At 50.3% G+C, this 27,698-nt stretch overlaps 1 protein-coding gene across 1 annotated transcript; it reads left to right on the forward strand.

The window, feature by feature from the left end:
• The first annotated feature begins 1,985 nt into the window (after positions 1-1,985).
• Positions 1,986-19,507, forward strand: LYRM9 (LYR motif containing 9). Its single transcript, XM_043583612.1, has 4 exons — positions 1,986-2,055; positions 14,826-14,969; positions 16,632-16,724; positions 17,972-19,507. The coding sequence occupies exons 2-4, from the start codon at positions 14,844-14,846 to the stop codon at positions 17,987-17,989; spliced, it is 237 nt and encodes a 78-aa protein (XP_043439547.1). The 5' UTR covers positions 1,986-2,055; positions 14,826-14,843; the 3' UTR covers positions 17,990-19,507.
• Positions 19,508-27,698: the final 8,191 nt, after the last annotated feature.

The raw sequence follows: 27,698 nt of genomic DNA on the forward strand, positions 1-27,698 counted from the left end.
TGAGAACATGTCCCCTGGACAGCCAACTCTTGGGTGACAAATTTCTCAAGGAAGTCTTTCAATTCCATTTATCTGTAAAATATCCTGCACTGTCGGACGTGAGGGTGTTCATCTGCTAACATGTCAACGTAAAGGAAAGCGACATAGTAAGAGTGATTGGGTTTTCATTAGATGATGGGCCTGGTGTCATTTTAGTGAGTTTGGACTTTAGTTATTTTACTACTGAAGCTGTGAAGAATCTAATGTTGCTGTCAAGTCTCAAGTATTATAATCCAATTATTTTTTTTTAAGAACGAGGTTTTCCATTATGACTTGGACAAACATTGGGGAAAAAAATCGGAAATCGTCGTCCAAGCCTATCTGACTTCGGATTATGGTTTTTTTTTTTTTTTTCTTGTCGTTTGGATGTTTATAAGGCATTTTTGTGAACTGTAAAATCGTGATTCTGAAGGTGGTGTCTTTCGGAGGTAAAGTGAACAGCTTGCGTCTTAAATATTTTATGAGATCTAGGTATTAGAACAATGTTTCTGCTGCAGGAACACAGCGATCTAGGAACAAAAGAGAGATGGGGCCAAAGAACGGACTGTGAAATTTCTTCAAAATATTAAGTGATACTGAGGCTGAAAACAGGAATGGATGGTGATACAGCAGATTGTTCCTAATAAGGGCTTTAAAAGCCTAATGATTTATTGATTGGGTCTTCACTTATGATGCGCCCCTGACTCTGTGCAACTCTGAGGGCGGATTTATGAGGGTGTACAATCATCTTTCAGCTATGTTGGGTCCAAGGCTAAATATTGAAAATGAATGGAAGGATGGAGGCAATTGTCTGAATATTTCAGGGGAGGAACACCCACACGATTGGTGTGTTAGGTGAAGGCCAGTGTATTAGGTGAAGAGGAAAAACAAACGGGAGGGAGGAAAAACTCGAAAGGGAGTTAGCAAAAAACAAGAGAGAAAAAGCCTAACGTCAAAAACCAAACCAAAAAAACCCAAAAAACAACAACAAAAAAAAACCCCACTACTCCTGTGAAGAAATATCCCCTGCTTCTCTTCTTCTAAAAGGAGAAAAACAGATTCTCGGATGCCACCCGGGAGCAATATTTTCCTCTCAAAAGAGAAGAAGAAAGAAGAAGAAGAAGAAAAAAAAAGTTGTCCTGTTAAATCAGCTACACACGGAGTCAGTCTGTGTAAGGAAATCAGCCTTTTCATTACAAATGGGTTTAAAAAGCCCTAGAGAAGGGAGACGTGTACAGAAGCAATATCATCCGCTAACAACCCAACTCTCTTTCAGACAGCTTAGAGATCAGCAGCATCATTGAACAGGGGGTTTGTCTTAAGATAAAGACTCATCTTTCTTTCTTTCAGGATATAACACTTGTATTTAAATCAATTCAGAGAAGCACTTTAGCTCTAAACATTAGCGAGCAGGGAGAGCCTATTTAATAAAACAGCATTATTTCATTTTCAAAGAATGATACCGGCAGTAGCTGAGTTTAAATTCTGTATTCTTTTCCTCAATTATAATTACAGATGGGTCTGAAAGGAAGCATGCCTATTACTGTCATATTTATTCTTTTGACAGGTGTTATGGGACTGTAATTTGATGAAATGACTCAAAACGCAGATTCCCTTACAAATACAATTCCCGTCATCAACACGAGGGGTTTAGGGAAAGTCCTCCAGCAAGCCTCCTCACAAATCTTGAACACCCCTAATGTTTTAGCAGTGATCCGTGTTCAGGAATATGGGGGAGAGCCTGCCTTCGGGGCTTCGGAGGTAGCAACAGCCAGAAGGAAGAGTGGGTGTTCAAGGCTGTTAGCGAGGCAGCTTTCTTTTTCCATTGGGCGGGGTCGGATCAGGGAAGGGGCACCCAGCGGGTCTTGCCTGTAGGGTTTCCTCACGAACAGACCCCAGCCCCTCCTGCCGGCCGGCAGAGGGCGCTCCGCGAACAGCCGACGGGCGGGGGCGGGGCCGCGCCGGGCTCGGGGCGCAGGCGCACTCGGGGCTGCCGCGTCCGCCGCGTCCGGGATTGACGTTGCCCAGTGGAGGCGGGTGAGCCGAGCGGCGCCGGCGGAGGGCGGGAGACGAGACGCGGGCGGGTGCGCGCGCGCGAGGGCTGGAGCCGCCTGGCGCGGCGCGGCGGGGCAGGCTGGGGAAGGGAGGCCTCGGGCGTCCTCGGCTTTGCGCGGCCTGTGGCCGACCCGCGGGGACCTGCGCGGTCCCCTTTCGCTCCGCGTGGTCGGTCGTGGCCGCGGAGGGCCGGGTGTCCTGGCGCGCGGCTTGCGGAGGCGCCGGGCCCGTCGCAGGCCTGGCGGGCGGCTCGGAGGAGGGGAGAAGGCCCCAGGACTCGGGGAGGGTCGTGGGGCCACAGGGAGCCCAGGGGACTCCGAGCGCCTGTGCGAAGCGCTCACTCTCTGGCACACACATCCGCGCTCAGCCTCGGCTGGGCTATTTTTCGTAAAGGTTTTATTTCTAATCTCTACACCCAACGTGGGGGTCGAACTGACAGCCCCGAGATCAGGAGTGGCATGGTCCACTGACAGAGCCAGCCAGGCGCCCATTTTTCAAACCGGGGGGCGGGGGGGGGGGGCTTCGCAGTCCGTCTGCCCCCATCAAGCTCCCCGGGAGCTTTGCTTGCCTGCAATAACCTTCATGTTTTGATGGATGCTTCTGCATAACACATCTAGTCACGCGGAGGCCAAAAGCCCTTGGTCCTCAGGACTATTTTTGTTTTTGTTTTGTTTTTACATAGCATACGACTCATTTAAAGTGCACAATTGAATGTCTTTTAGCATATTCAAGAGCTGTGCATCCATGCCATAATCAATTTCAGAACATATTCATTGTCCCCCAAAGAAACCTCTCCTTTAGCTGTCACTTTCAATCTCCCATTTCCCCCAGCCCTAGGCAACCCCTCATCGACTTGCCGTCTCTGTGGATTTGCACGTTCTGCACACTTTGTGTAAGTGGCTCGTATAATATTTGGTCTTCGGTGGTTGGCTTCTTTCACAGAGTGACGTTTTCTAGGTTTGCCCATATTGTAGCTTGTATCAGTTCATTTCTTTCTTTACTACAAAATAATATTCCGTTGTATGAATATTTTATTTATCCATTCATCAGTTGATAGACCTTAGAATTGATCTTAAAAATTTTTTTTAATGTTTATTTATTTTTGAGACAGAGAGAGACAGAGCATGAACGGGGGAGGGCCAGAGAGAGAGGGAGACAGAGAATCTGAAGCAGGCTCCAGGCTCCGAGCTGTCAGCACAGAGCCCTATGCGGGGCTTGAACTCACAGACCGTGAGATCATGACCTGAGCCGAAGTCAGAGGCTCAACCGACTGAGCCAACCTTAGAATTAATCTTAACTCCTCCCCTCCTACCAGGCCTTTCTGGATCTGACCCAGCCTTTCTGGACAGCATTCTGTTTGCTCCTGCTCTCCCCCTTGCCTCAGTCCCTGGGCTCCTTTGGGCCTGGCAGTGCCTTTCTCCCTCAGACCTTCATTCAAACTGCTGTCTGCCTTCACCACCCCATCGCCAACTCCTACTCCTCCTTGAGACCTCAGATTTAATGTCCTTGTCTCAAGAAACCTTTGACCCTTGACTGGGCGAGAGATCCCATGAGCCCATCTTTCAGGGACCTGAATTCCACCTTGTAGTGATTAGTTACGATTGAAGAATTAGTTTTCATTTGACGTTAATGTTCAGGGTCTTCTGTTTGTTTCTGGAACCCCAGTACCTAGCACCTTGCTGGTGCTCCGTGACTATTTCAGTACTTGCCCACGCGTGCTTACTATGGTATCAGGCACTCTACTATACTAGGGACACGGTCATGAACAAAATAAATGGACGCCCTGCTTTCTGGAGTTTACATTCCAGTGGGGGGATACAATGAAATATACGTCAGGTGGTAAAGAGTGCCGTGAACAAGGAGAGCCGTGACTGCGCAGTGGTCAGGGAAGTCTTAAGTGAGACCTGGATTCATTTGCGGGGGAGCAACATAAATATTAGGAGTGGTTGGGTAAGGGAAGGCCGGAGGGGGGGAGAGCACGAGAGGAGAAGGATAAATCCAGAGGCTTCGGCTAAGCCATCCCCTGAGATGAGCCCTGTATGTGGGTAGGAGCTTGTTAGGAGGGTGGGGCCCTGGGTACGAAGCCCAGCTGTGCTCTCACCTAGTTCTGTGTGAGCCTGAGCCTCAGTGTTCCTCCTCTGTAAAAATGGGAGCAACCGAGTTGTAGCTTCAGTAGCCCGTATGGAGTGCCCTGACCTGGCACCCTCAAACCACAGTGATGTGTTGTGGCCTGCGTGGGGGAGGCCACGGCCACAGGGCAGCCTAACATCACAATGACTCACTGCAGGTTGCTGCTTGCTCTGCTCCGACGACACCGGCAGGTTCGCCTTTTGTCTGATTTTTCCAGTTTGCTTTGGCCGGGATAGCTCAGCCGGTCCACTTTCAACTGCTAAAGGCTCAGGGGGTTGAGCTCAAAAAATAGGATGTTCAGGGTGGCTCGCTGGCCTTTGAGACAGCAGGTGTGGGAGAATGAGCTGAGGATCCAGAGCCAGGGATTCGGGGCCTGAGTTTGAGACCTGGCTCTGCCACCTGCTGGCTCTGTGATTTCAGGACAGCCCCTGTCCTGGCTTTAGTTTCCTCCCTGGTAAACGGAGATCAATCAACACCCATGTTTTGAGCTTCTGTTATGTTGTGGGCACTGTTAACCGTGGAGGGATGACTCCTGTAATACAGTCTGTGTCCTCCAGGAGCTTACAGTCAGCAAGGAACAAATAGGCAGCTAGAGTAGGAAAGGGTATGATGTTCAAGCACCTGATAATATGTGGCACTACCGTGCTGGGCACCGACGTCAGCTCGCGTGATCTTTACAACCCCCTCCTCCCCACGAGGTACACATCTTGTTCTTCAGTTTACAGAGGAGGCCGCAGAATACAGAGAAGTCAAACAAGTTGTGCAGGATCACGTAGCTCGTGAATGACAGAGGTAGGCTCCTAAATCAGGGTTGTTTGTCATCAAAACCCTCTCTGTGCCTCTCCCGTCACGCTGGGATAAGTGTGAGACCTTATTAGAGGACTATGGGCAGCATGGGGTGTGAGCCTTGAGGGGGTGACATGGGAGCTGAATCTGTAAGGGTAAAGAGGAATTCTCGAGGCAGGTGAAGGGGGAAGAGAGGTGTTGACGAGCACAGCACATTTCAGAGATGCTATTACCAATAGTTACTAAGCGCGTTGTATGTGCCGGGCACTGTGCCGGGTGGTTTAGGAGTTATTTAATCCTTACAACGATTCCGTGTAGGAAATACTACCAGTTGCCCCATTGGCAGATGTGCCACTGCCTCCAGGGTGGAAGCTGAGAAACTTGCCCGGGTCCCACAACTGGCAAGTGATGGAGCCGGGATTTGCACGCAGACTGCCTGATCCCAAAGCCCGTGAACTTCGCCCCGCGGTTCAGCGTGTGGCTAGAACGCAGGGAGTGTGGGAAGAACAGCAGGAGATGAGCTTGATGAGAGAAGTTGGAACCAGATGTCGGAAGGTCGTGGGTAAAGAACACTCTACAGAGGTTTCGGAGCAAGGGAACGACATGGGGTGTGTGTGTGTGTGTGTGTGTGTGTGTGTGTGTGTGTGTGTTTAGGAAGTATCCTTCGGTTGGACTGGAGAGAGAGATTCGGATAGTCTGAGCAAGGTATTGTTCCAAAGCTGAGAGCCAAGGTACTGCCCAGGTGCAGGACCTTGAAGGAGTGGGGGAGGCACTGAGGACCAGGAGGGTGAGGGGAACAGAGGGTGGGTCTTGAGAGCCTCAACCCACATAGGAAAGGGACTAGAGGAGCAAGGACTGCCGCCCCGTTTCTAGCTCGGGAGAATGCGCATGTGCAAGGCGAAGCCCCGGTGGTGGGGGAGCAGAACCACTCTGCTTCTGTAATTGCGACTTTCCCCATCCAGAGAAATAATTGCATATTTAAACAATGGCCTGTGCAGGCTTAATTTAGCCTTGTATCAGTGCCCAATAGGGCATAATTTCTGGTCATTTTCTGTAGTTCCATTCTTTTCTTTTTTTAAATATATGACTTTCCCCCACTTATTTTTAGGCGCCCTTTGTCAGGGCACAGGGTAGCGAAACCGACAGTGGGGTTAAATGAGGCCATAGGCCTGTTTCTCAGCCTCTGTACCAATGATACCACTTGGCTCCCAGGAAATTCCCTTTGTGGCTTTATTTTTCACTCTTTTCCTTTATTCTGTTATATTCTCCTTTGGGTTTCCTAAGAGCTTTTTTAGCATTTCCTTAGTTGCCCCTTTTCTTTGTCTGTGTAATTGACATCAGCCTTGTGACTTTTTTTTTTTTCATCTTTGTGCCGCAGGAAGCTATAGATGGTGTCCTTGGGTTTCAGAAAAGCACAGAGCAAAGTTATATGAAGAAGGTTGAAAAAATAAGTAGTGAGTAATAGCACGGTCAAGTGCTTTCATGAATGCAGACCTAGTCCTGAATGAGCCCCAGGAGGGTTCTCTGTGGGGTCCTTAGCCCTGACCCGGGCAGCGTTTTGTGGATGGCTCAGATATGGACATAGCTGGTGTTAGAAGCACGTAGGGGCATGGGCTTTGGAATCAAACAGACGTAGGTTTGATTCCTGACCTTACCATGTAATTAATAGCTGCGTGGTCTCTGGCAAGTTACTTAACCTCTCAGAGCCCCAGTTTCATCATCTATAAAATGGGGCTAATGATATGTACCCCATAAGATCACACATGTAAAGCTCCCAACACCTACCTCGCACATATTGATCACTCCCTGAATGGTAGGTAGTAAGACGTGTCATCAGCTGTGCAGAGAGCTTGAGGTAGGACAACTAGGTAACATGTCGGGCTGTTCATCTCTGGTCCCAGGCCCGAGTCCAGAGCCACACACATGCTGGATGCTCTGAATGACACTGTATGGGTGACTGACACAGCTCACTGGGGCTAAAGTCTCTCTCTGTGTCCCCCATTTGTGCCTGGTATGTGATTGTTTCTGTGCCTTTATTGTGCCGAATTGAGTTGAGTTGGATAACAGACAGGATCACGTACCCCAGAGATTGTGGCAGATGACGACTCTGGACTGAACTAATAGAATACAAGGTGGGAATTTAAAAACAGTTCATGGAGGGGCGCCCGAGTGGCTCAGTCGGTTAAGCGTCCGACTTTGGCTCAGGTCACGATCTCACTGTCCGTGAGTTCGAGCCCCGTGTCAGGCTCTGTGCTGACTGCTCAGAGCCTGGAGCCTGTTTCAGATTCTTTGTCTCCCTCTCTCTCTGACCCTCCCCCGTTCATATTCTGTCTCTTTCTGTCTCAACAATAAATAAACGTTAAAAAAATAAAAATAAAAACAGTTCATGGAAAAAAAGTTCCTCAGAGCTGAATGCCAGGGGCACATGGGGGCCTGAGCAGAGAATGCAGTCAGCAGCATGCCTTGAACTCCCAAGTAAAGGAGGTGACATTGCCACCTGAGCCCCAGGTGGTCAGAACAGAGTTGGTCAGAACACAGGGAAACCGCAGCTTTTCCACTGGACAGTATATCTAAGAGCGAGATCAGTAATGAGGGTGTGTGTGTGTCCAGAGGAGGCTGAGGGGGAAGGGGAAGCACTGGGAGAGGCTAGAACCTTCAGGGTGGGTATCTTGGAAAAGAATGGCTACAGGGCTGGGGTAATTGACTGAACAGTGACAGACTGGACTTGGGGGCCAGTTAGGGAGACTTGAGCCCCAAAGGGCAGAGCTCAGACCAATGACTAGAAGTTTACAGAGCAGATTTTAGCTCAGACCCGAAGGGACTTTGTGACAACTCTGGCAGAATCGAAATGGGGAGCTTGGACTTGGGAGGTCATGAGCTCCCTGCCACAAGGGAGTGTAAGGGAGAAAAGCTGGATGACTCCCTGCCAGGGATGTGGAAAAGAGATTTCTTTTTACCATGGATGGGAAAAGGTTGCCTTCAGTGCTCTGGTGTTGAAAGACTCCCTACTTTGGATGATTTTTCTGCTCGTTCAGTTAACACCTTTTACCGAGCACCTCCCATCAGTCAAGCCATGCCACCTTAGGTATTTTTATAACCCTGTAATTCATTGAAGGCTACAGGATGAATAACCAGAACTCGGTTCTGATTTGGGAAAAAGCTAAATACATTTCACCTGCTCTTCAGTTTGATTTCAAAGAGAAAAAAAGATGGCTTTTTTTCCTCTCTCTCTCTCTCTCTCTCTCTGATGTCGGCAGAGGTAACTAAAATCAATGAAATCCATAAGCCTCTGCCAGTCTCAGTTTGCACGACCAGCTTCCTTCAGCAGGCCATTTTTATCTTGGGTAGAAGCCTCGAACGGCATCATAACATATTGTTTTCCCTTCTGCTTTCCCAGGGGCGGAGAAGGGCCGGGGAAGAGGGCCTCCTGTTTAGTGACAGCATGTGTGCTGTCTTACTTAATCCTCACGTCAGTCTTGCCATGATCTGGGGCCCATGTTTTCACTGTTCCACCTCAGTCTTCAGGGTGCGGGAAAGTTGACTGAAGGTTGTTGCGGGGGAGGGAGGGTTCGATCTGACACCCTTCTGTTGCGTGACCACTGCCTGCCAGGCATTCTGTGAGTAACAAAGCCGCGCCAGGAAGAGAGTAGAGGGCATGGGGAATTTGGTTGCAGATAGGATAGAGATTGGCAGTTGAGTGGGGAAAGCCTTGAACACCCCCCGCCCAACACCACCACCCTACACACGCATACTGATGAGCTTAGACTTTGTTCTGTGGGTGCCATTAGAGGATATTAAGCAAGACACTCATAGATGAGATTTTTGTTGTTAGTTGCTCCGTTCTGGCTGAGTATAGGGAGGGAATGAAGAAGAGACATGTCAGAAGGGTGTTGGGTTAATCCAGGAGAGAGGCTCCAAGAGCCTAGAAGAGCCAAGGGAAAGGAAGGGCCCCTTTCCTTGAAGGACTCAGGGAGGTTAGGGGTACCCACGTGGCTCAGTTGGTTAAGCATCTGGCTTCAGCTCAGGTTATGATCTCATGGTTGTGGGTTCGAGCCCCGCGTCGGGCTCTATGCTGACAGCTCCGAGCCTGGGGCCTGCTTTGGATTCTGTGTTTCCCTCTCACTCTGCCCCTCCCCTGCTCGTGCTCTGAATTTCTCTCTCAGAAAATAAACATTAAAAACAAAACAGAACCTCTTCAGGGAGGTTGGGGCACTGGAGTTACAGGCAGAGTCCACATCTCAGCCCCACCATTTCCTAGGTGTATATTCACAATCAGCCTCAGTGTCCACGTCTGCACAATGGGATGATAATGTTTTTTCCTCAGAGGGTTGTTGTAAAAATGTCCAGCACCACGCTTAGCACATTGGTCAGCTCTCAGGCAAGGATGAATTTCTTGGGGGAAAGGATTTGAGGATATTTTTACCTGGTGGCCTGTCCAGACTGAATGAGGCAGGAGGCAGAAGCTGCCTGCAAGTGAGTCGGAGGGAAGTTGACGGGACTGGAAAGGCTTGGCACAGATGGGTGGGGGAGGGGGGGTGTTGCTGCTGGAGGTGATGGGTAGGAGTACCGGGGGCCTGGAGATGCCGAGGTTGCTCAGCCAGCAAGCATTGGTGGGGGGGGGTGTGCTTGGTACCGTGCTTGTGCCGGGAGAGTTTGATCTGGTTGGGGAGGGTGGGGAGACAAACACTCGGAGCCCCGGGCGATACCCGGTGACCTGAGCCGCCACAACGTCGTAGGAATAACCGTATGTGCTTCTTCTTATTATTTGTTGTCAGCACTGAAGGAACTACGGGGGTGTGTCAAGGTGCCTGGCAGGTGGAGGAGTGATGGGGGATGAACCTGGGCGGGTAAGAAGGCTTCAGGAATTGGTGTCAGCCTAACAAGTTTAAGACTTTATCCCCTAGGTAAGGGGAAAGCTGTGGAAGAGTTTTTCTAAAATAACTTTCTGTTACAAAGAATTTCAAAATAATAGAGAAGTCGAAACAAGAGCGCACCGTCCACCCTTATCGCTGCCACCTGAACGCAATCTTCACGTTTTGCCACGTTTGCTTTTCCTTTCTCGCCCTACCTTTTCTCGTTTTGTGTTGTCTTCTGGGGAACCGTGTGAAAGTAAGTTGCAGACATGATGACACGGGTCTGGATGCTTCCTTCCACTTGCTGAGAATGAGGACATTCTCCCACACAACACATTGTCGGCGTCCCTACGAAAATGAATAATCGATAATCATGATCATGGCGCGTCCAGCTGTGGGAAGATTTTAAGTTGAGCGTTAGACAAGGCACTGTGGCCGCCATGTGGAGGGTGGCTGAAAGGGGGCTGAGGGCTGGTAAATACCCTTCCAGTTATCCAAGTAGCAGATGATGAAGACTGAACTAGAGTGAGGTGGGGTGATGAGGGCTGTTTGAGGTACCCACAGGTCTCCCATTGAATATGGTAGCAAGGATGCTGGGTCAATGAAGGCTTCCGCGGGGAGGTGCCAAACCTTAGAGCTGAGTGTTGAAGGATCTGGAGACCCGCAGGGAGCAGGTGGTACGCAAGAGTAGGAGACTTCATTCAACACATGAATGTGGAACATCTACTGTCATGGTTATGTTTATGTGGCAAGTTGACCGGGCCATGGGGTGCCCAGTTGGTTAGCCAAACATTATTCTGGGTGTGTTTGTGAGGGTGTTTTTGGATGAGATTAACGTTTAAATCACCAGACTGAGTAAAGCAGATTGCCCTCCCTAATGTGGGTAGGCCTCATCGGAGCACTTGAAGTCCAGCATAGAACAATAGACTGACCCTCCCCTGAGTGAGAGAGGATTCTCCTGGCTGATGGCCGTCAGCCTGGGACAATAATCACGTGAGCCAATTCCTTATAAATAATATACATATATGAATATATCTGTATATATTCTCTCTCTCTATTGGTTCTGTGTCTCTGGGGAACCCCAATGCACCTACTAAATGCCAAGCATTCTGTCACGGTGCAAAGACTGTAACACGTGAACATGACACAGGCTGTCGTGGAATGTGCCACCCAGAGCTCAATTTGCCTAGATGCTGCAGTGAGTGATAGGAAATGTGATGAGGGGTGGGCAGGGGCCAGATCAACAGGGGCCTTGGAGGCCATGGGAAGGAGTATGGATTTTGTTCCATAGGCCAGTGCTTTCCAAACTTCAGTACTGCTTTCATGATTTTTTTTAAGTTTATTTGTTGTGAGAGAAAGAGAGGGGCAGAGAGAGAGGGAGAGAGCATCCCAAGCAGGCTTCTCGCTCACAGCATGGAGCCCAGTGTTGGAGTTCTGTCTCCCAAATAGAGAGGTCATGACCTGAGCTGAAATCAAGAGCCGGATGCTTAATAGACTGAGCCACCCAGCCACCCCCACTTTCATGATTTTTGCCATATCCACATTGCAACTGCCTCCTGACTTGCTTGATAATTTTAAAATAGTGTTGCGGGGTGTCTGGGTGGCTCAGTTGGTTAAACATCTGACTCTTGGTTTCAGCTCAGGTCATGACCTCACGGTTCGCGAGTTTGAGTTGCACGTCGGGCTCCGCACTGACAGTGCGGGGCCTACTTCGGATCCTCTGTCTCTCTTTCTCTTTCTCTCTCTCAAAGTAAATCAGCTTGCGTGATTTCTCTCTCAGAAATAAATGAACATTAAAAAAAAAAGATAAAAAGTAAAACTTAAGGAATAAAATCAGTTTTGTGCCCGTTCCTTTTTTAAACCGTCTTAAGCCACAAAACCAATGACATTATGGTATTTTTTTGGTCATTACACATGAAAACAAATATAAAATCATTACAATAAAAAGGTATCGGTCCACATGCTGCTTAAAATAGTTTCACATTTGCCACACATTTTGGGAAAGTTGTCACGAGCGGCAGGGATAGGGGTGGATATCAGATCAAGGGTTTCGGGCAGGAGCGTGCCATGTTGAGAGTTATGTTTTGGGAAGATTCACTGGCTGTCAAGTGGTGAATAGATTGGAAGATAGGGAGGCCTGCTGGGAATTCTGGCAGTTGCCCACGGGAGCTCTGATAACAGTCTGAAGCATGGATTATGCAGTGGGAACAGAGGAGGGAGCAGATTGGAGGGGGCATTCAGAGGTGGATTTGGATAGGACTTAGAGACCGTGGCATGAGATTGAGGCAGGAAGACGAGGCTAGGTTGGCTCAGTGCTGGTTTTGGGTTGGTTGCCTGGGAAGACCGAGGTACCATCACAGAGGCAGGGAGCCTAGGAGAGGCCGAGGTCAAGAGCAAAGAGCAGGATGTGCCAAGCAGTTGTTTGGGGCCCCAGGGTTTGACTAGAGTTTTAGCGGCGATGCTCTGGAGTTCATTGCCCCTTAATAGCCAACCCACACTTTAAATTAAATTAAAACATTTTTAGTTGAACTCTTCTGAGTGGACCCACACATGCATTCTCTGCTACTTATTACTGAGAATGACTAAGTATTATAATTGAGCTGAAAATAATCTCCCGCCCATACTTGCTGGGTTGGTTTCTAAGTATTGCTGGGGTTTTTAACTACTGAAACAAAGTTGTGCTCTTTCCAAATGTTAATCTGGAAGACTGCAGATGGTAACCATCTGTTCCACGACTAGCATTTTACAATATTTGATTAGCACTTTATATAGTTTGGGGAAGCCTGCCAGTGGAGTCTGCCCATCAGGTGGGCACTTTGGCGTTATGTCCTCCGTGGTGGCCCTCGAAGGTCTTTGCCCCCCACTGTGTGGGGTTCCCCTGTTTTTTGGAGGCCTTTAAGTGCAACTAGTCAGACTGGCGGGTTGATATTCATGGCAGGAGGATCTTAGGGGCCTTGCACCGTTCACACTCTTCCTTAGAGCTGGAACCATCAGAGCTCATCAGGGGAGCAGGATTTGGGAGGGTGGGATCTGTCCATCAGTTAGGGCTCTGGGCGCCAGGTAACAAAACAATAAACCCAAGCTGCTTTGGTAAAGGGGATCACTTGGCTCGGACCCTTTTTTTTTTCTTTTTTTTTCTTTTTAAGTTCATTTATTGAGAGAGAGAGAGAGTGAGTGGGGAGGGGCAGAGAGAGAGGGAGACCGAGAATCCCACACAGGCTCCGCACTGCCAGCGCAGAGCCCGATGCGGGGCTCCAACTCCCAAACCGTGAGATCATGGCCTGAGCCGAAGTGTGACGCTTAACCCACTGAACGACTCAGGTGCCCCAGCTCAGATCCTTGAAAAGTCTAGAGGTGGGACTGCCTTCAGGTGGATGGTCTTAGGGTTCAAATGAATTCTTCAGACTTGGCATTTCCGCTCAGCCTGCTGCCGTGTGGCTTCAAGAGGAGGCAAGAGCGAATGCTTCCCGCGGCAAGTCTGGAGGGAAAAAAAGGAGACCTTTCCACTCACCCCTGCAGAGGTGGTAAGATTCACTCTGACTGGGCCAGCTTCCATCATGTGCCCACATGTGGATGCAGGGCTCTGATTGGTCGGGCCTGGAGTGGAGCCCTGTCCAGGCCTGGGTGCAGAGGCCTGGGGAGGGGTGGATGGCCAGTCACACATCCGGGCCGCTGGCAAAAGGGAGGAAGGGTGGGCGCAGACAAGCACCTGTCCATCCCGGTGTCATGGCAGAAGCCCAGAGGAGCAGGGGGCATTGGCGAACTGAGCTGTGGAGACAGGCGGTTATTGTTGCCAGGAAGATAATATGCTGGAAATGGAAGGAAGGAGCCTCTGAAACTAGCTACTTAATGAATTCCCTTTCTTAGTTTAAGAACCTGTGATAGATTTAGTATTCTGGTTCTCTCTCTTTTTTTTTTTTTTTTTTTTTTGAAGGGGAGGGAGTTGTCTCTCTTCTTTCCATGTTACTTTGAAACTAAGGGCAGCCACTTAATCTTGGTCTTTCAGCTCCTTCGCTTGGAACATAGTGAGCTTCCCTCTTGGAGAGGGGAGATCTGTACAGAGGAGATAACAGTTTCCATTCAGTCCAGTTCGACAAGCAGGGCACGAAGCCCCGGGGCCTGGGCTAGGCTGCACAGGCTTGGCAGCAGATGAATCCTCAGCTGTGTGGACAGCACTGTAACAGCTCTGGAGCAGGGCACTTGCAGCGCCTCAGGCCGGGACGGTCAGGAAGGGCTTCCCAGAGGAAGGGACGCCGAGCCGGACCTAGAAGGATGGACACGAGTTCCTCGCATGGAGGAGGAGGGGAGGGGAGCTTGACGCGAAAGTGACGGCAGGTGCAAAGGCACCAAGAGGGTGCCGATTTGGGGGATCTGGGAGAAGTTCCATGGGGCCGACTGCGAGATGAGCCCAGGACCCCGGTTCCAGAGCACATTCTGGCATCAGGGTGGAGGAGACTGGAGAGTGACAGGCTGAAGGCAGGGACGCCTTTAGGGTGAGATGCTGTGGTAGAGGTCGAGGCAGGAGCCTAGCAGGTCTGGGCAAGCTCCCGGGTGACGTCGATGCCACTGGTCCAGGACCACACTTTGAGTGGCGAGGCTCAGACCTCTGGACGTTCTCCTCTCTGTTGCCTGTAGTCAGCTCGTTTCTCAGTCTTGCGGTGCGGGGTCTTCCTGCTTGTCACCCCCACCCTGCCCGTCCGTGGCACCTCGTCCCCCGCCAGCGGAAGTTGGCTTCCAGAAAGAAGGCGCCAGGATGAGGCTGGGCATCTCCCCTCTGGTCCCTGCGGGCCTGCTCCGGGCTGAGACTTCTGCAGGACGGAATGCCCAGCCCGAGCTTGGGGTCTGGGCTCTGTGGAGCGTGGCACGAAAGCGACCTGGCCTCCACGTTGTATCAAACCCGCTTCACAGAGCCGTGGAACGTGGGGGGGTCAGGGCCAAGTACCGGCTTGATGCCTTAGAAGCGACGCTTTCTGTGTTTTCCAGGGACCGAGGGTCTGGAAGATGGCCCCACTCCCAGGGGCAGAGCTGGTCCAGAGGCCACTGCAGCTCTACCGATACCTGCTGCGCTGTTGCCGACAGCTGCCCACCAAGGGCATCCAGGAGCATTACAGACATGCGGTCAGGCAGGTGGGAGCAGTGTGTACTGGGCTTGGGATGGGGGGGTTCCCATGATAGGGGACCCATCTCAGGGCTGGGGGCAGGGAGCGGGGTGCAAGGATAGTCTCTCGGGTGGCAGTGAGGGGGAGGGGCGGCAGTCTGGTAAGAGCCACCAAAAACCACAGCCCAGCCCCTCTGTCTGATTTTCGCTCAAAAAACAGAAGATGTATCATCCAGCGCCTCAGCTCTGTACCAGGGCTCAAATAAGGCAGCTCAAATGGATACTTAAAATAAAATATGGGACACGACATCATGTTGACAGGCATTCCTGCCAATAACGCACAGCCTGACTTTACTCAGGAGAAAACGTCAGGCGAATCCATAACGGACGGGCCATTTCGCACACAGCTGGCCTCTGCTCATCCAGCCAATGTGTCAGTGTCATGAAACACAAGGAGAGCTGTGCTTTCAAGGGGACGAAAGAGACACGACCACTCAATGTAATGAGTGGATTGGATTCTGGGCCAGAAAAAAAACAAAACAAAACACAATGATTCAAAAGGACGTTATCGGAGAAATTCGTGAGATTGGAATTTGGGCTATTGATGAGAGAGTAGTATTATATCAATGTTGAATTTTTTGGATTTGACTCCCACGGTTATATAAGAGAGAATCTCCTTGTTGAAACACACTGAAGTGTTTAGGGGCTCGGGGCATGATGTCTGCAACTTTTAAATGCTCCCCCCCCCCTCAAATGGAGCACAAACCCATAAAAAAAGAGCATGATAAAGCAAATGTAGGGAGATGTTCACAATTGGTGATTCTGGTAGGGAATTCATTTGTATTCTTGCAGCTTTTCTGTGGGTTAGAAATGATTTCTAAATAAAAAGTTGAACTAAACTGAATGCAAATAGAATGTGGAAAGCATAGAAAAAATAGAGGTAGCAACAGACAGGCTGTGGAAACACGGAGGAGGGCGCAGCTGTCTGTCTGAGGGCGCCACGGAGGACTTCCCAGGGGCGAGCGTTTGAGATGCTCCTAAAGACCAATCGGAGGATGTGTGGGGTCGAGGGTGACCGGGCAGAGAGGGTACCAGTTCTTTGTGGAGGGCCCTGAGTGCCACACCAATGAACTTGAGCCTCCCGATCCGTCTCAAGGGTGAACACGTGGCTGGGAGCAAACAGCAGCCCCGCATTGCTCTGCATCGGGCCTGGCTGGATCTTCCGGTCACCTTCACAGCTGCCCTTCCCTCTGCTTGGCCTTGCAGCATGGGCCAGGGGAAGCCTGGCTATTGTGGAGCTTGGTGAAAGCAGCTTCCTGGGAGGAGCAAAGGAAACCGAGGGATGGAAGTTTCCCTTGGGCCCGTACTGCCTGATAACCTTTGGGCCCAGCTTAATTGGGGGTAACTTGGGGGCCAGTCTTCCATTTTGTAATTGCTCTGCTGGCCGGAGGACAGGCTGTGTGGCTGAATAGACCAGGATTTAAATACTGGCGCCATTGCATGGTGGCAAGTTGGGGTGTCTGAGCCTCTGTTTCCTCATCTCTGGGTGGGATCGTCATCACGGTCTACGGAGGGGTAAGAGCGATATGAGTGGAAAGGGGCAGCAGCACGTCTGGCCTGTGACTGGTGCTCTGAAGATGCTGGTCCTGTGAATTTTGCCTCGTCATCTTTTTTTATGCTTCAACTTCCAGAGTTTCCGGGTTCATTCAGATGAAGACAGTCCTGAGAGAATCCAGCAGATTATTAAAAGAGCCATTGAAGATGCCGACTGGATCATGAACAAAGTAAGTGCCCGGCTCCCGGCTCCCCCTGCCCAGCCTGCACGTTGATAGCTGTAATCTCTGTGGCCACCAGGGGTCGCCCCTGCCCCACGGTTGAACCCCTCCCCGCCGGCCGCTCCCCTCCTCCAGAAGCCCAGAGGTGATGACGGGTGCCTTGCTGGTTGCATCTGTTTTCTGCAAGGAGTGGGGCGTTGTCAATCCCTAAAGGCAGACAGTGCTGAAGAAGCTGCGATGGTGGGGCAGGAAGAAGGAGGAGAAAGGTCTTTGTGATGCCTCAGACACGAAAGCTTTCTTGGGGAACAGTGAGCTCCCTGTGTCCGGGGTGCTCACACTGAGGCAGGGCCATTGAGGAAACATCCAAGTGTCGATTGTGGTAGAGGGTGGGAAGGAGTCAGAAGTACAGACTAACTTGCTGGTCCTTACACATTGGTGTTAGAACAACCCCCCCTTCCTTCTAAATCACAGTCTCGAGACCCAGGGTCCAGGATTCTGTTTGGAAACTCAGTGATTGGACTAGATGGCTTCTGAGGGTCCTTCTCTATCTGAGATTAAAAAAAATTTTTTTAATGTTTATTTATTTTTGAGAGAGACACAGAGACAGAGAGTGAGTGGGGGAGAAGCAGAGAGAGAGAGGGAGGTAAAGAATCTGAAGCAGGCTCCAGGCTCTGAGCTGTCAGCACAGAGCCCGACACGGGGTTTGAACCCCCGAACCGCGAGATCATGACCTGAGCCAAAGTTGGGCGCTTAACTGACTGAGCCACCCAGGCGCCCCCCCTGAGATTTTTTTTTTTAATGTTTATTTATTTTTGCGAGAGCATGAGCTGGAGCAGAGACGGGAACAGAGGATCTGAAGCGGGCTCTGCGCTGACAGCAGTGAGCCTGATGTGGGGCTCGAACTCACCAACCGTGAGATCATGACCTGAGCCGAAGTCAGATGCTAAACCGACTGAGATTTTCTTTTCTTTGAACAAGACTCCGCTTAAAGATTAGGATGGACCTGCTGCACGTTCACTTCTAATGTTCCAGTGTCTTTCTTATGCACCCCCTCCCCACCCCCCGCCACCTCTGCCAGCTTCTTCTTCCATTAGAGAGGAAAGGCGGTCCAGGTGCCGACTAGGGATGTCACCCTCTGGTGCCTGTGGTGCCCCCTCCTCCGAGAAGCCCCTGCAGGAGGCGGCTGAGGCCCAGATGGTTCTCGGGATTCCCCGGGTTCTCCCTCACCCACTTCTAATGATCTCTCTGTCTCACAGTATAAAAAACAAAACTGAGACTCTGGGGCCTGAAGAACGAAGCTGTCCTACAGACACTGAGGTTGAGAGACCGTCTCCTGGAACTGATCAGCGGCGGCAGTTCTGAAACATCCATTGGCCTTGCTGGCTGAGAGCAGGGAACGCGGGGCGGCAGAAGCTGACGTTTGCTCAGATGGCTCCTTCTGCCACGTCCTGTGTCCCCAGCATCCTCGATGTTTGCCTTTCCGGCCGGTTACAATGTAAGATTTGGGGAGAATATGCTTCGTCGCTTTGCTTTGAACGTGGTTCATTTTATCTGGATGTTGTCCTTCGAGACTCAGAGGGGGCGTCCCCTCCGATGGCAGACGTGCAGAGGACTGGGCGTGGGTTTTAGAATCAGTCGGGTCTGGGTTCGAATCTCAGTTCTGCGGCTTGTCAAGGGCGTTGTCCTTGAGCTCAGACTCCTCCTCTGTCAGGATGAAATACAATGAGACTGCAGGACCTGGTGCACGGTGGCGCCACTAAATGTCCCCCTGAGGAGGCCATCCTGCAGCGCCCCTTCCTCCGCTCCCACGGTGCTCACACATCTCTCTGGCACACTCCTCGACGGGCCTTAGTTGTTTGCGGGCTTGTCCTGCCCTGCTTGTTGTCCCTGAACCCTCATGGGCCCACCGGGCCTAGCCGTCCGCCAAGCGGCTACTCCTCCTGGCCCTGTCCTTCCTTGAAGTCCTGGTCCTTGTCCTCACGGAGTTTCTAGTGTCCCTGAAGTGGTGACACGCAGGCTGCACGGAACAAGGAAGAATGGCAAGGCAGCGACGGGAGACACCGAATCGTGCAGGCTCCTGTGAACCTGTGACCTGCCCCAGTGGCCCTGCTTTGCCACCGTCTCGGAAGGAAGAAGGGAGGCAGGGAGGACGGGAGGGAGGTGGGGAGCAAGCATTCCTGTGGGTTATGGCGAGCTTGAAATCCGTGGAGAGACAGGCTGTTCCCAGTTGGAACACATGCAACGCATCCCAGTTCCACAGACGTTGCTCTTGGGAAACATACTTGGCCTAGTTCAGCCTCGGTTTCCCCATCTCCAGTGGAGGAACGCCCACGCCTACCTGCCAGGGCTGCAGTATGGAGTCCTGAGCTCTGATGTGAGCCAGGTGCTTCACACGGAAGCTGGCTCGCGGAGCTGGCCGCCCGCCGTGGCTCATTACCAGTTAGGGAGCCTTGCTTTGCAGATGGGGAGATGGAAGCACGGACAGGTTGAGCCCCCTTTCCAGGTCACTTGGTGGCTAAGCCAGGTGTGTCTGAATCTACGAAACACCACAGGTTTGGGAGGGAGAGGGGAGCAGCAGAGGGAGGGAAGGCGGCCAGGAAGGGCTGAGAGGCCAGGCCAGAGCAGAGAAGCCACGTTGGGACCTGAGTATCGCCCAAGGACTCTCAGCAGAGGGACGAGCTAGCATGTTTGTGACCCTGCTTCGTCTTACGTCTTAAAGTGACTCGGATACATCAGTATGTGCTTGACTGAGCGGCAAATAATGAAGTAAATATATCCGTTTTTGAAAGCTCCGGTGTCTTGAATGTTATGTTCATTCATTCCCTAAATGCATGCTGTCCCTACCGTGTGCTGTCATACTAAGGATCGAGGATTAGAGACAGGCCTATAGAAAGCTGCCCGGGAGGGGATCGTTCTTCAGAGGGGATGACCAGACGCTGGTCCCACTGCCAGACAACAGGTGATGAGAGCAGGGTGAGGAAAGCCGAGGAGTTTCAGGCCAGTGCCACACCCGAACCGGCCTCCTCCGCCTGTGGTTCAGCCCTTCTGAAATCAGGGGGCCCATCCTTGGTCAGCAGGGGTTTGTCTTGATCACAGGAGTGAGGTTGGTTGTATCCCAGGCCTTTCGCCAGCAGGAGCTGTGTGAGTGAAGTCTGGCCAGGGTTTGGGAGAGGATGAGTGTCCCTTGCCCTTGACTGGCTCCATGGCGGTGGTCCCGTGGCCTTCAGTTCACTAGTTGGTGCTTGATCCAGTTGTGCCGACTCCCCACGGTGGCAGACAGTGGGTGCCCAGCTGGCCAGGGGCTGGCCTGTCAAGGGGATGGGTCGGCTAACAAGGGGTTGGCCGCTTTCCACCCGCTGAGCAGGTCAACTGACGACACACACCCAGGAAGTGCAGGTAGAAGAAGCAAGATACAGGATGGGATAAACGTGGCAGGGCAGGGAGGCAGCGCAGAGTTGGGAGTAGGGGCACGGTGCGCTGCCTGGGAGAGCCTCTTGTCCTCACTAGCCTTCCCATCTTCTGCCCTCAGACTTCCACCCCTGTGATCCCTGCGCGGATGCTGTGTTTGGGTAGGCCTTAAATTACCCAGGGCCCCAGCTCTTAAACGCACATAGCCAAAGGTTTACAGGGCAGCCGCCAAGCAGAAGGAAGAAGGAGATGAAGGCTTGTCCCAGAGGCTCAGGTAGTGTGAGCTCCAGAGCCAGACAGATCAGAGTTAGGTCCCAGCTGTGTCACTCCATAGTGCTGGGACCGGGAACGGCCCCTCACTGTTGTCTGCACGTTCCTCACCTGCAGCGGCCGCACATCCCAGAGGTGGTCAGTTAGGATGGTGCGTGCAGGTGGGCGGCCGGTCATGTGGCCTCCTTCTCCCGTCTTCGGTTCACCCAGTCACGACCCTTCTCTGAGGTGGGTCTGCATGTCACCTTGTGCCCACTGTACAAGCTCAGCGCCAGCGGGAGGGCGCCTGGTACCAGCCCCTGGGCTGATGCCTGTTTGCACTTACGCGGCTTGACTGGAGTGCATTTGTATTGTGAAGTTCCGAGGTCTCCGTGAGCAACAAACACAAGGCTGCTGCTGTTAAAGGACATCGGTTCTCCTGGAGGGATGGTCACATCTGGAAGCTGATGCCTGGGGCAGCTTTGCCACCAGCAGTTCCTCCTTCGTACCAAGCCTGCCCTGCCCTGTCTGGTTTTATCCCCCCCAGCTCCCCGCCCCCCCAGCCGTGCCTACCCCCATGTAAACCGAGCACCTGCTTTGTGCACAGCCCTGTGCTAGGCAGGAAGGCATGGTCCAAGGTCTGGACAGATAGGGGTCACCGGGAGGTTGAGTAAATGTGGCTTCTAGAATGTTCTCACAATGCAGATTCTTTTATTCCCTCTCTCATTATTTCCTCGTATGTGTATTTTTTCCTGGAGGTTTCCATGCTTCCCCTGTCTCTGGATGAAAACTGGCCTAGGCCTCAAAATTTAGGGGCCAGTCTTACGTTAAACCTGAAGTTGCGGTTACTTTTCAATCGTAAAACGGTGCCGTTTCATTGATTGAAAGATGCAGTTGAAGGTAAAAATAAAATTTCAGAACTCGAATTAAAGTTGAGGCTTCTCTCCTCTTCCAGTTGGGATCTACTACAGATGGGAACCCCCCTGTCAGAGAAGAGGGACGTAGGTGGGTGGTCTTTGCTTACTGGTGGGGGTGGGGGGCTGGGGGGGTCGGGGTGAGGGGGTAGGGGCATTCCAGGCTGAGGCAGTTTAAGCAAAGGCACAAAACAGAACCCCATGCTCAGGAGCTCCCATGCTGTGTCATGTGGTTGAGACATCATGGACCAAAGCGATAGTTCTGTCATCACCTCTTCATGGAATTCTCTCTCCTACCAGACGGTAAAGCCCTTGAGGGCAGGGAGCACACACCAGCCACCAGCCCGTGGCGGAATCCTGCCAGCCAGCTGTATGCCTGCTGCCCAGGTGGTAAGTTACGCATATTTGTTCAATGAACGAATGATAATACTGGGCAAACGGAGGTCTCTTATGCTTAGATTTTTATTGCTTTCTAATAATGGGGAGGCGGGGAGGTGGCGATTATTTCCTGGCCAAGTACTGGTCGTGTGTGCGGGAGGGGTGGCGATACCTATCACGGGCGCTCAGGAGCTGATTCGGACGGAGGTGGGAGCATTTACCGCCGCTGCATGAGGGGCTGGCATGAGTGCCTCCCACGGACATCCTCAAGGAAGTTTGGAGGCAGAGAAAAGATTTCTCACGAAGCAAAGATTGTCAGGAGTTGAGACCCAAACTTCCTCCCAGCTTCCTGAAACGAACCTGTCCCTCTGTCCGTCTTGCTTCCCTAGGGGGTGGGGATTAATATGAGCCCTCGGGGCAAACAAAGCAAACTACCTTTGTTGAAAGACTGGGAGGAACTTGGTGCTGTTCGGTTGAGGGAATGGCCTTGTTAACAATGGGATGGGTGATTGCAGTTCAAGGGAAAGACCAGAAGTTCAGGGATCAGGCCTTAAGAGGTTGAGAGCAACCTCTAGCTCCACCTCCTGACTGCTCTCGCTGCCAATAGCATGGAGACATAGCATCTCTGGAGACCGTGGATCTCTTCCCACCAGTGTCTGGGGAGGTACCTTATTCTCTCTGCGCTTTGAGCAATGAGTTCACAAGAGGGGTTTCGTTAGACCCCTGAGGCTGACTACGGCTCACGCCCTTGAGATTGGGTAAGCCCGCCCACCCCCGTGCCTGTCGATTTCAGGTGCTAACCCAAAGCAGGCATCTGTTGTTGTTGTTTTTTTAATTTTTAAGTTTGTTTATTTATTTTGAGAGAGAAAGAAACAGAGCACACGGGTAGGGGAGGGGCAGAGAGGAGGAGTGGAGAGAGAGAATCCCAAGCAGGCTCCGTGCTGTCAGTGCAGAGCCCGATGTGGGGCTCGGACTCAGGAACTGTGAGGTCATGACGTGAGCTGAAGTCAAGAGCCAGACACTTAACCAACTGAGCCACCCAGGGACCCGAAAAGCAGGCACCTCTAATCACCAGTCCCACATACTGCCGTTCCCAAATTGACGTGGTTCTCTTACCCCCAGTGCTGACCTCCCTCTCACCCTGTCCATGACATTCTCGGGCACCCTTGCACTTTACAGATGGATCCCTTGCTCTCCCAGCACTCCAGCCTTTTCATTCCGTGTGTATTTGCCCACGGTCTCCTGCCCGCAGTGCCCTTCTTGCCTCACCTTATTCACCTGAAAAACATCTTTTCTCTATCAAGACTGAGCTCAGGCATTATTTCTATGAAGATATTCCCTGCTCCCCCCTAGCATCACATCTTCCAAGATTTATTTCATGTTAACTGCTGAGTGCAATCCAGCTGACACTGGCTCCTTGAAAAATGAATGCAGTCTTAGGCCAAATTAAGAAAGACATGGGATCAAGAAGAAGGGAGGTGAAAATCCTCCTTATATTCTGCTTCATTCAGGTCACATCTAGAACAGCGATGGTCAAGTATGGTCCGTGGACTCCTGGGAATCCCCCAAACCCTTTTGTGGGGCTCTCAAAGTCAAAACTACTTTCATAGTAATACTAAGACTTTGTCTTTCCCACTCTGTGAACTTTTGCACGGATGGTACACGAAAGCAGTGATGGGCAAAACTGCTGGTGCCTAAGCGTCAATCAAGTTCAGGATTATCACCGCCAGCTTCCTCATGACTGTCCCCGATGAAACAGCAAAAATTGTTCATTTTGTTAAATCTCAACCCTTGAGTGCACTTATGAAAATATTCTGTGTGGTGAGATGAATAGCACACATGAGGCCCTCGTACCGCATACGTAAGGGTGCGGTCTGGAGGAAAAGCACACGGTTATTCCAGGTCTGAGCAAAAAGAAGTGCTTTAGTCCGACTTCAGCCAGGTCACGATCTCGCGGTCCGCGAGTTCGAGCCCCGCGTCGGGCTCTGGGCTGATGGCTCAGAGCCTGGAGCCTGTTTCCGATTCTGTGTCTCCCTCTCTCTCTGCCCCTCCCCGGTTCATGCTCTGTCTCTCTCTGTCCCAAAAATAAATAAACGTTGAAAAAAAAAGAAGTGCTTTATTCATGGAACACCCATTTTTTTGTTTTTTGTTGGAACAGTGACTGACCAACTGATTTTTCAGACCTCCTCTTTTTGGAAGACATGTTCTCAAAAGTCAATGAGGCGAGCCTGTCATTTCAAGGACACCAGCCGACAAGATTGGTTGCCAGTGGCCAAAATTGAGCTTGTCCGTCACAGGCCAATGGGTGTTAATGTAACCGTTTGCATAAAGCCCGTGGATATGGTTTCGATTTCTACAGTGCAACTGACTTTAAAAAAAAATTTTTTTTTAATGCTTATTTATTTTATTTTATTTTTTTAAATTTTTTTTAACGTTTTTATTTATTTTTGAGACAGAGAGAGACAGAGCATGAACGGGGGAGGGGCAGAGAGAGAGGGAGACACAGAATGGAAAGCAGGCTCCAGGCTCCGAGCCATCAGCCCAGAGCCTGACGCGGGGCTCGAACTCACGGACCGCGAGATCGTGACCTGAGCCGAAGTCGGATGCTCAACCGACTGAGCCACCCAGGCGCCCCAATGTTTATTTATTTTTGAGAGACAGACAGCACGAGCAGGGAGGGGCAGAGGGAGACAGACAGAATCTGAAGCAGGCTCCAGGCTCTGAGCTGTCAGCACAGAGCCCGATGGGGGGCTCGACACCCAGGCGCCCTGAGTGCAACTAACTTTTAAGAAATGACCACTTGTCAAGTTTTGGTGTAGTATCAAAAAGAATATCTGGGGGCACCTGGGTGGCTCAGTCGGTTAAGCGTCCGACTTCGGCTCAGGTCATGATCTCACGGTCCGTGAGTTCGAGCCCCTCGTCGGGCTCTGGGCTGACAGCTCAGAGCCTGGAGCCTGTTTCGGATTCTGTGTCTCCCTCTCTCTTTGCCCCTCCCCTGTTCATGCTCTGTCTCTCTCTGTCTCAAAAATAAATAAAACGTTAAAGGGGCGGCGCCTGGGTGGCTTGGTCGGTTAAGCGTCCGACTTCAGCCAGGTCACAATCTCGCGGGGTCCGTGAGTTCGAGCCCCGCGTTGGGCTCTGGGCTGATGGCTCAGAGCCTGGAGCCTGTTTCCGATTCTGTGTCTCCCTCTCTCTCTGCCCCTCCCCCGTTCATGCTCTGTCTCTCTCTGTCCCAAAAATAAATAAACGTTGAAAAAAAATTTTTTTTAAATAAATAAACGTTAAAAAAAAATAAAAAAAAAAGAATATCTGAACAAAATTAAAAATGCCTCTGTTTTCCAAATACACAGCTGTGGGAGGCTGGATTTTCTTCATGTACTTCAACCAAGACAACATTTTGACAGGCCAAGTGTTGAAGCAGCTGCCTCCAAGAGATTTTCGAAACTGTAAAGTAATGCCAGTCCTCTGTAATTAAAAAAAAAAATATTTTTCATAAATGTTAATATATAATAGGCTTATCATTTCTCTAAAACAATAAACACCAACATATAACCCACAGTCACAAAAACTGTGGGGTCCTTAGTAATTACTGAGGATGTAAAGGAGCCTGAGGGTAAAAAGTTTGAGAACTGTTTTGTAAGCACGGTTTAGTCAGGTCTCTCCCCTTCTGTCACAGCATAGAGTCGTCAGACCCTAAATTTAGGGCTTTGATCTGGATCCCGGTTACATATTCCTATTGACTTTGGCCCCTAAGGCCAGCATATCAGAATTACTGGAATGTGGACCCGTCCTCTATCATGTTAATCATCCTTCATGGCGTCATCTCCCCTGAAGTTGTTGCCATTCATTCATTATTCATTAATTAATTCAGACACTGAGCGCCTCTTATGTATCAAAATTCCATTTATCTCCATCTGAGTTGGATTATGGGTGGTTTATTATTTTATTATTTTTAAAATTTATTTTGAGAGAGAGAGAGAGAGAAAGAAAGTGCAAGCAGGGCAGGGGGAAAGAGCTTCGGGGGGGGGGGGGGGTAGGGAAAGAACCCCAAGAGGGCTCCACGCTCTCAGTGCAAAGCCTGATGTGGGGCTTGAACTCACCAACTGTGAGATCATGACCTGAGCCGAAATCAAGAGTCGGATATTTAACCCACTGAGTCACCCAGGCGCCCCAGATTATGAATGATTTAATTCGCTCCCCCTACCGATCTGTATGGTTTCTGGAAATGTGTGGAGAGATTTAGTTTTAGGCACCCATGATGAACCATAGGAATCTAGAAAGCTCTTTCAAATTTAACAAGTTTTTTTTTCCCCTAAAATTTTCCAATACGCACACATAGAAAACATTTGTTGGTAACAAGTGTGGCTGAAACATGGTGAATCACTTTGAGAACTTATTATTTTTTTTTTTCTGACATTGTTACCTTCCTATTCCCATAAATCTTTCAAATTCTTGAATGGGAGAAAGAAGAGGAATTGTCCAAGGGGCCAACTTGCCAGGTCAGCCTCAGGCTCCAGCCCTCAGGAATGAACATTCTTGTCCTTTCCCTCATCTTTGCTGCCATGTTGGTTTCATGCTGTCCCTGCCTCAGGACGCCCCGTCTTTCCCTTGCATACTTGGCTATGTCACCAACCACCGCTGGAGGAGCTTACGACCCTTATACACTGCTGGCGGGAATGAAAATGGCACAGGTGCTTTGGAAAACAGTTTGGAAGTTTCTCGAAATGTTAAGCGTAGAGTTACCATATGACCCAGCAATTCTATGTATATACCCAAGGGGAATGCCTCATGTTCACACAAAAAAACTTATACACAAATGTTGCTGACTCCATTTATAATAGCTGATAAACAAACAAACAAACAAGCAAGCAACCCAATGTCCATCAACTGATGAACGGATGAATAAAGCATAGCGTAGTCATACGGTAGAATATTGTTTGATAATGATAATTAAAAAAGTGAAGTCTGATATGCCCTGCAGCATGGATGAACCTTGAAAACACCGCTAAGTGTAAGAAGCCAGTTGCCAAAGACAATGATATATTGCATGATTCCATTTATATGAACTATCTGTAATAGGCAAATCTGTGGAGAGAAGAGGTAGATTAGCCTAAGGTCAAGGGCAGCAGGGCTTGGTTGGAATGGGAGTGACTGCTGATTGGTATGGGGTTTCTTCTTGGAGTGATGAAAACAGTTTAGCATGAGATTGGGGTGATGGTGTACAACCTGTGAATGTGTTAAAAGCCATTGAATTGTACACTTTATTTTTTTAATGTTTCTCTTGGCGGGGAGGGTGAGCAGGGGAGAGGGGCAGAGAGAGAGAGAGAGGAGAGAGAGAGTCCTAAGCAGGCTGCATACTCAGCGCAGAGCCTGATGTGGGAGTTGTATAATGTATACACTTTAAATTGTACACTTTAAATGAAGGAGTTGTATGGTGTGTGAATTCTATCTCAATAAAACTGCCAACAAGAAATCAAATGCCAGGAGGAAACCAAATAAATCTCAACGTATCTGGAAGGTAACCAGTTAAACTATCACTAATTTCTAGAAAATTCTCACCTTCTTGATTAGTTTCAGTTGAAAGGAATCGAACCGTCCTCTCCCTTTAGTGTATCTGAAGTTGAATTTCCCTATTGCGCCTCTCCTGATGCCTTCTTCAACCTCCTGCGCTCAGCTTGTGATCCTGTGGGGTGGTTCTCACCTTTCTTCAGAGAACTCTTTGGGTCCAAGAGAGGCTACGACATTTGTCCAAGGTCATATCTCAAAAACATACAAGTCCCAAGTTAGGTCCTTTCTAGAGGTTGAAGGCTGTTCCTCCAAAGGCACAAAGAGATGATAACCTATCACTGTTAAGTTATACTTTTAAAAAATTATATTTTCATCCCCTCTTCAAAATCTCAGAGGCACAAAAGGACTTGGGGAAATGAAGTGGCTTTGGTCTACAAGTAGTTTAGCTGAGTTTTTAACTGGCGTGCCCTCAGCTTGTCACTTCTGCTTAAAGTAACCTCAACCCATCATCCCAGTGTGCCCTACT

The sequence above is a fragment of the Prionailurus bengalensis genome, chromosome E1 (assembly GCF_016509475.1).
Source record: "Prionailurus bengalensis isolate Pbe53 chromosome E1, Fcat_Pben_1.1_paternal_pri, whole genome shotgun sequence".
In the NCBI taxonomy this organism is placed as follows: Eukaryota; Metazoa; Chordata; class Mammalia; order Carnivora; family Felidae; genus Prionailurus; species Prionailurus bengalensis.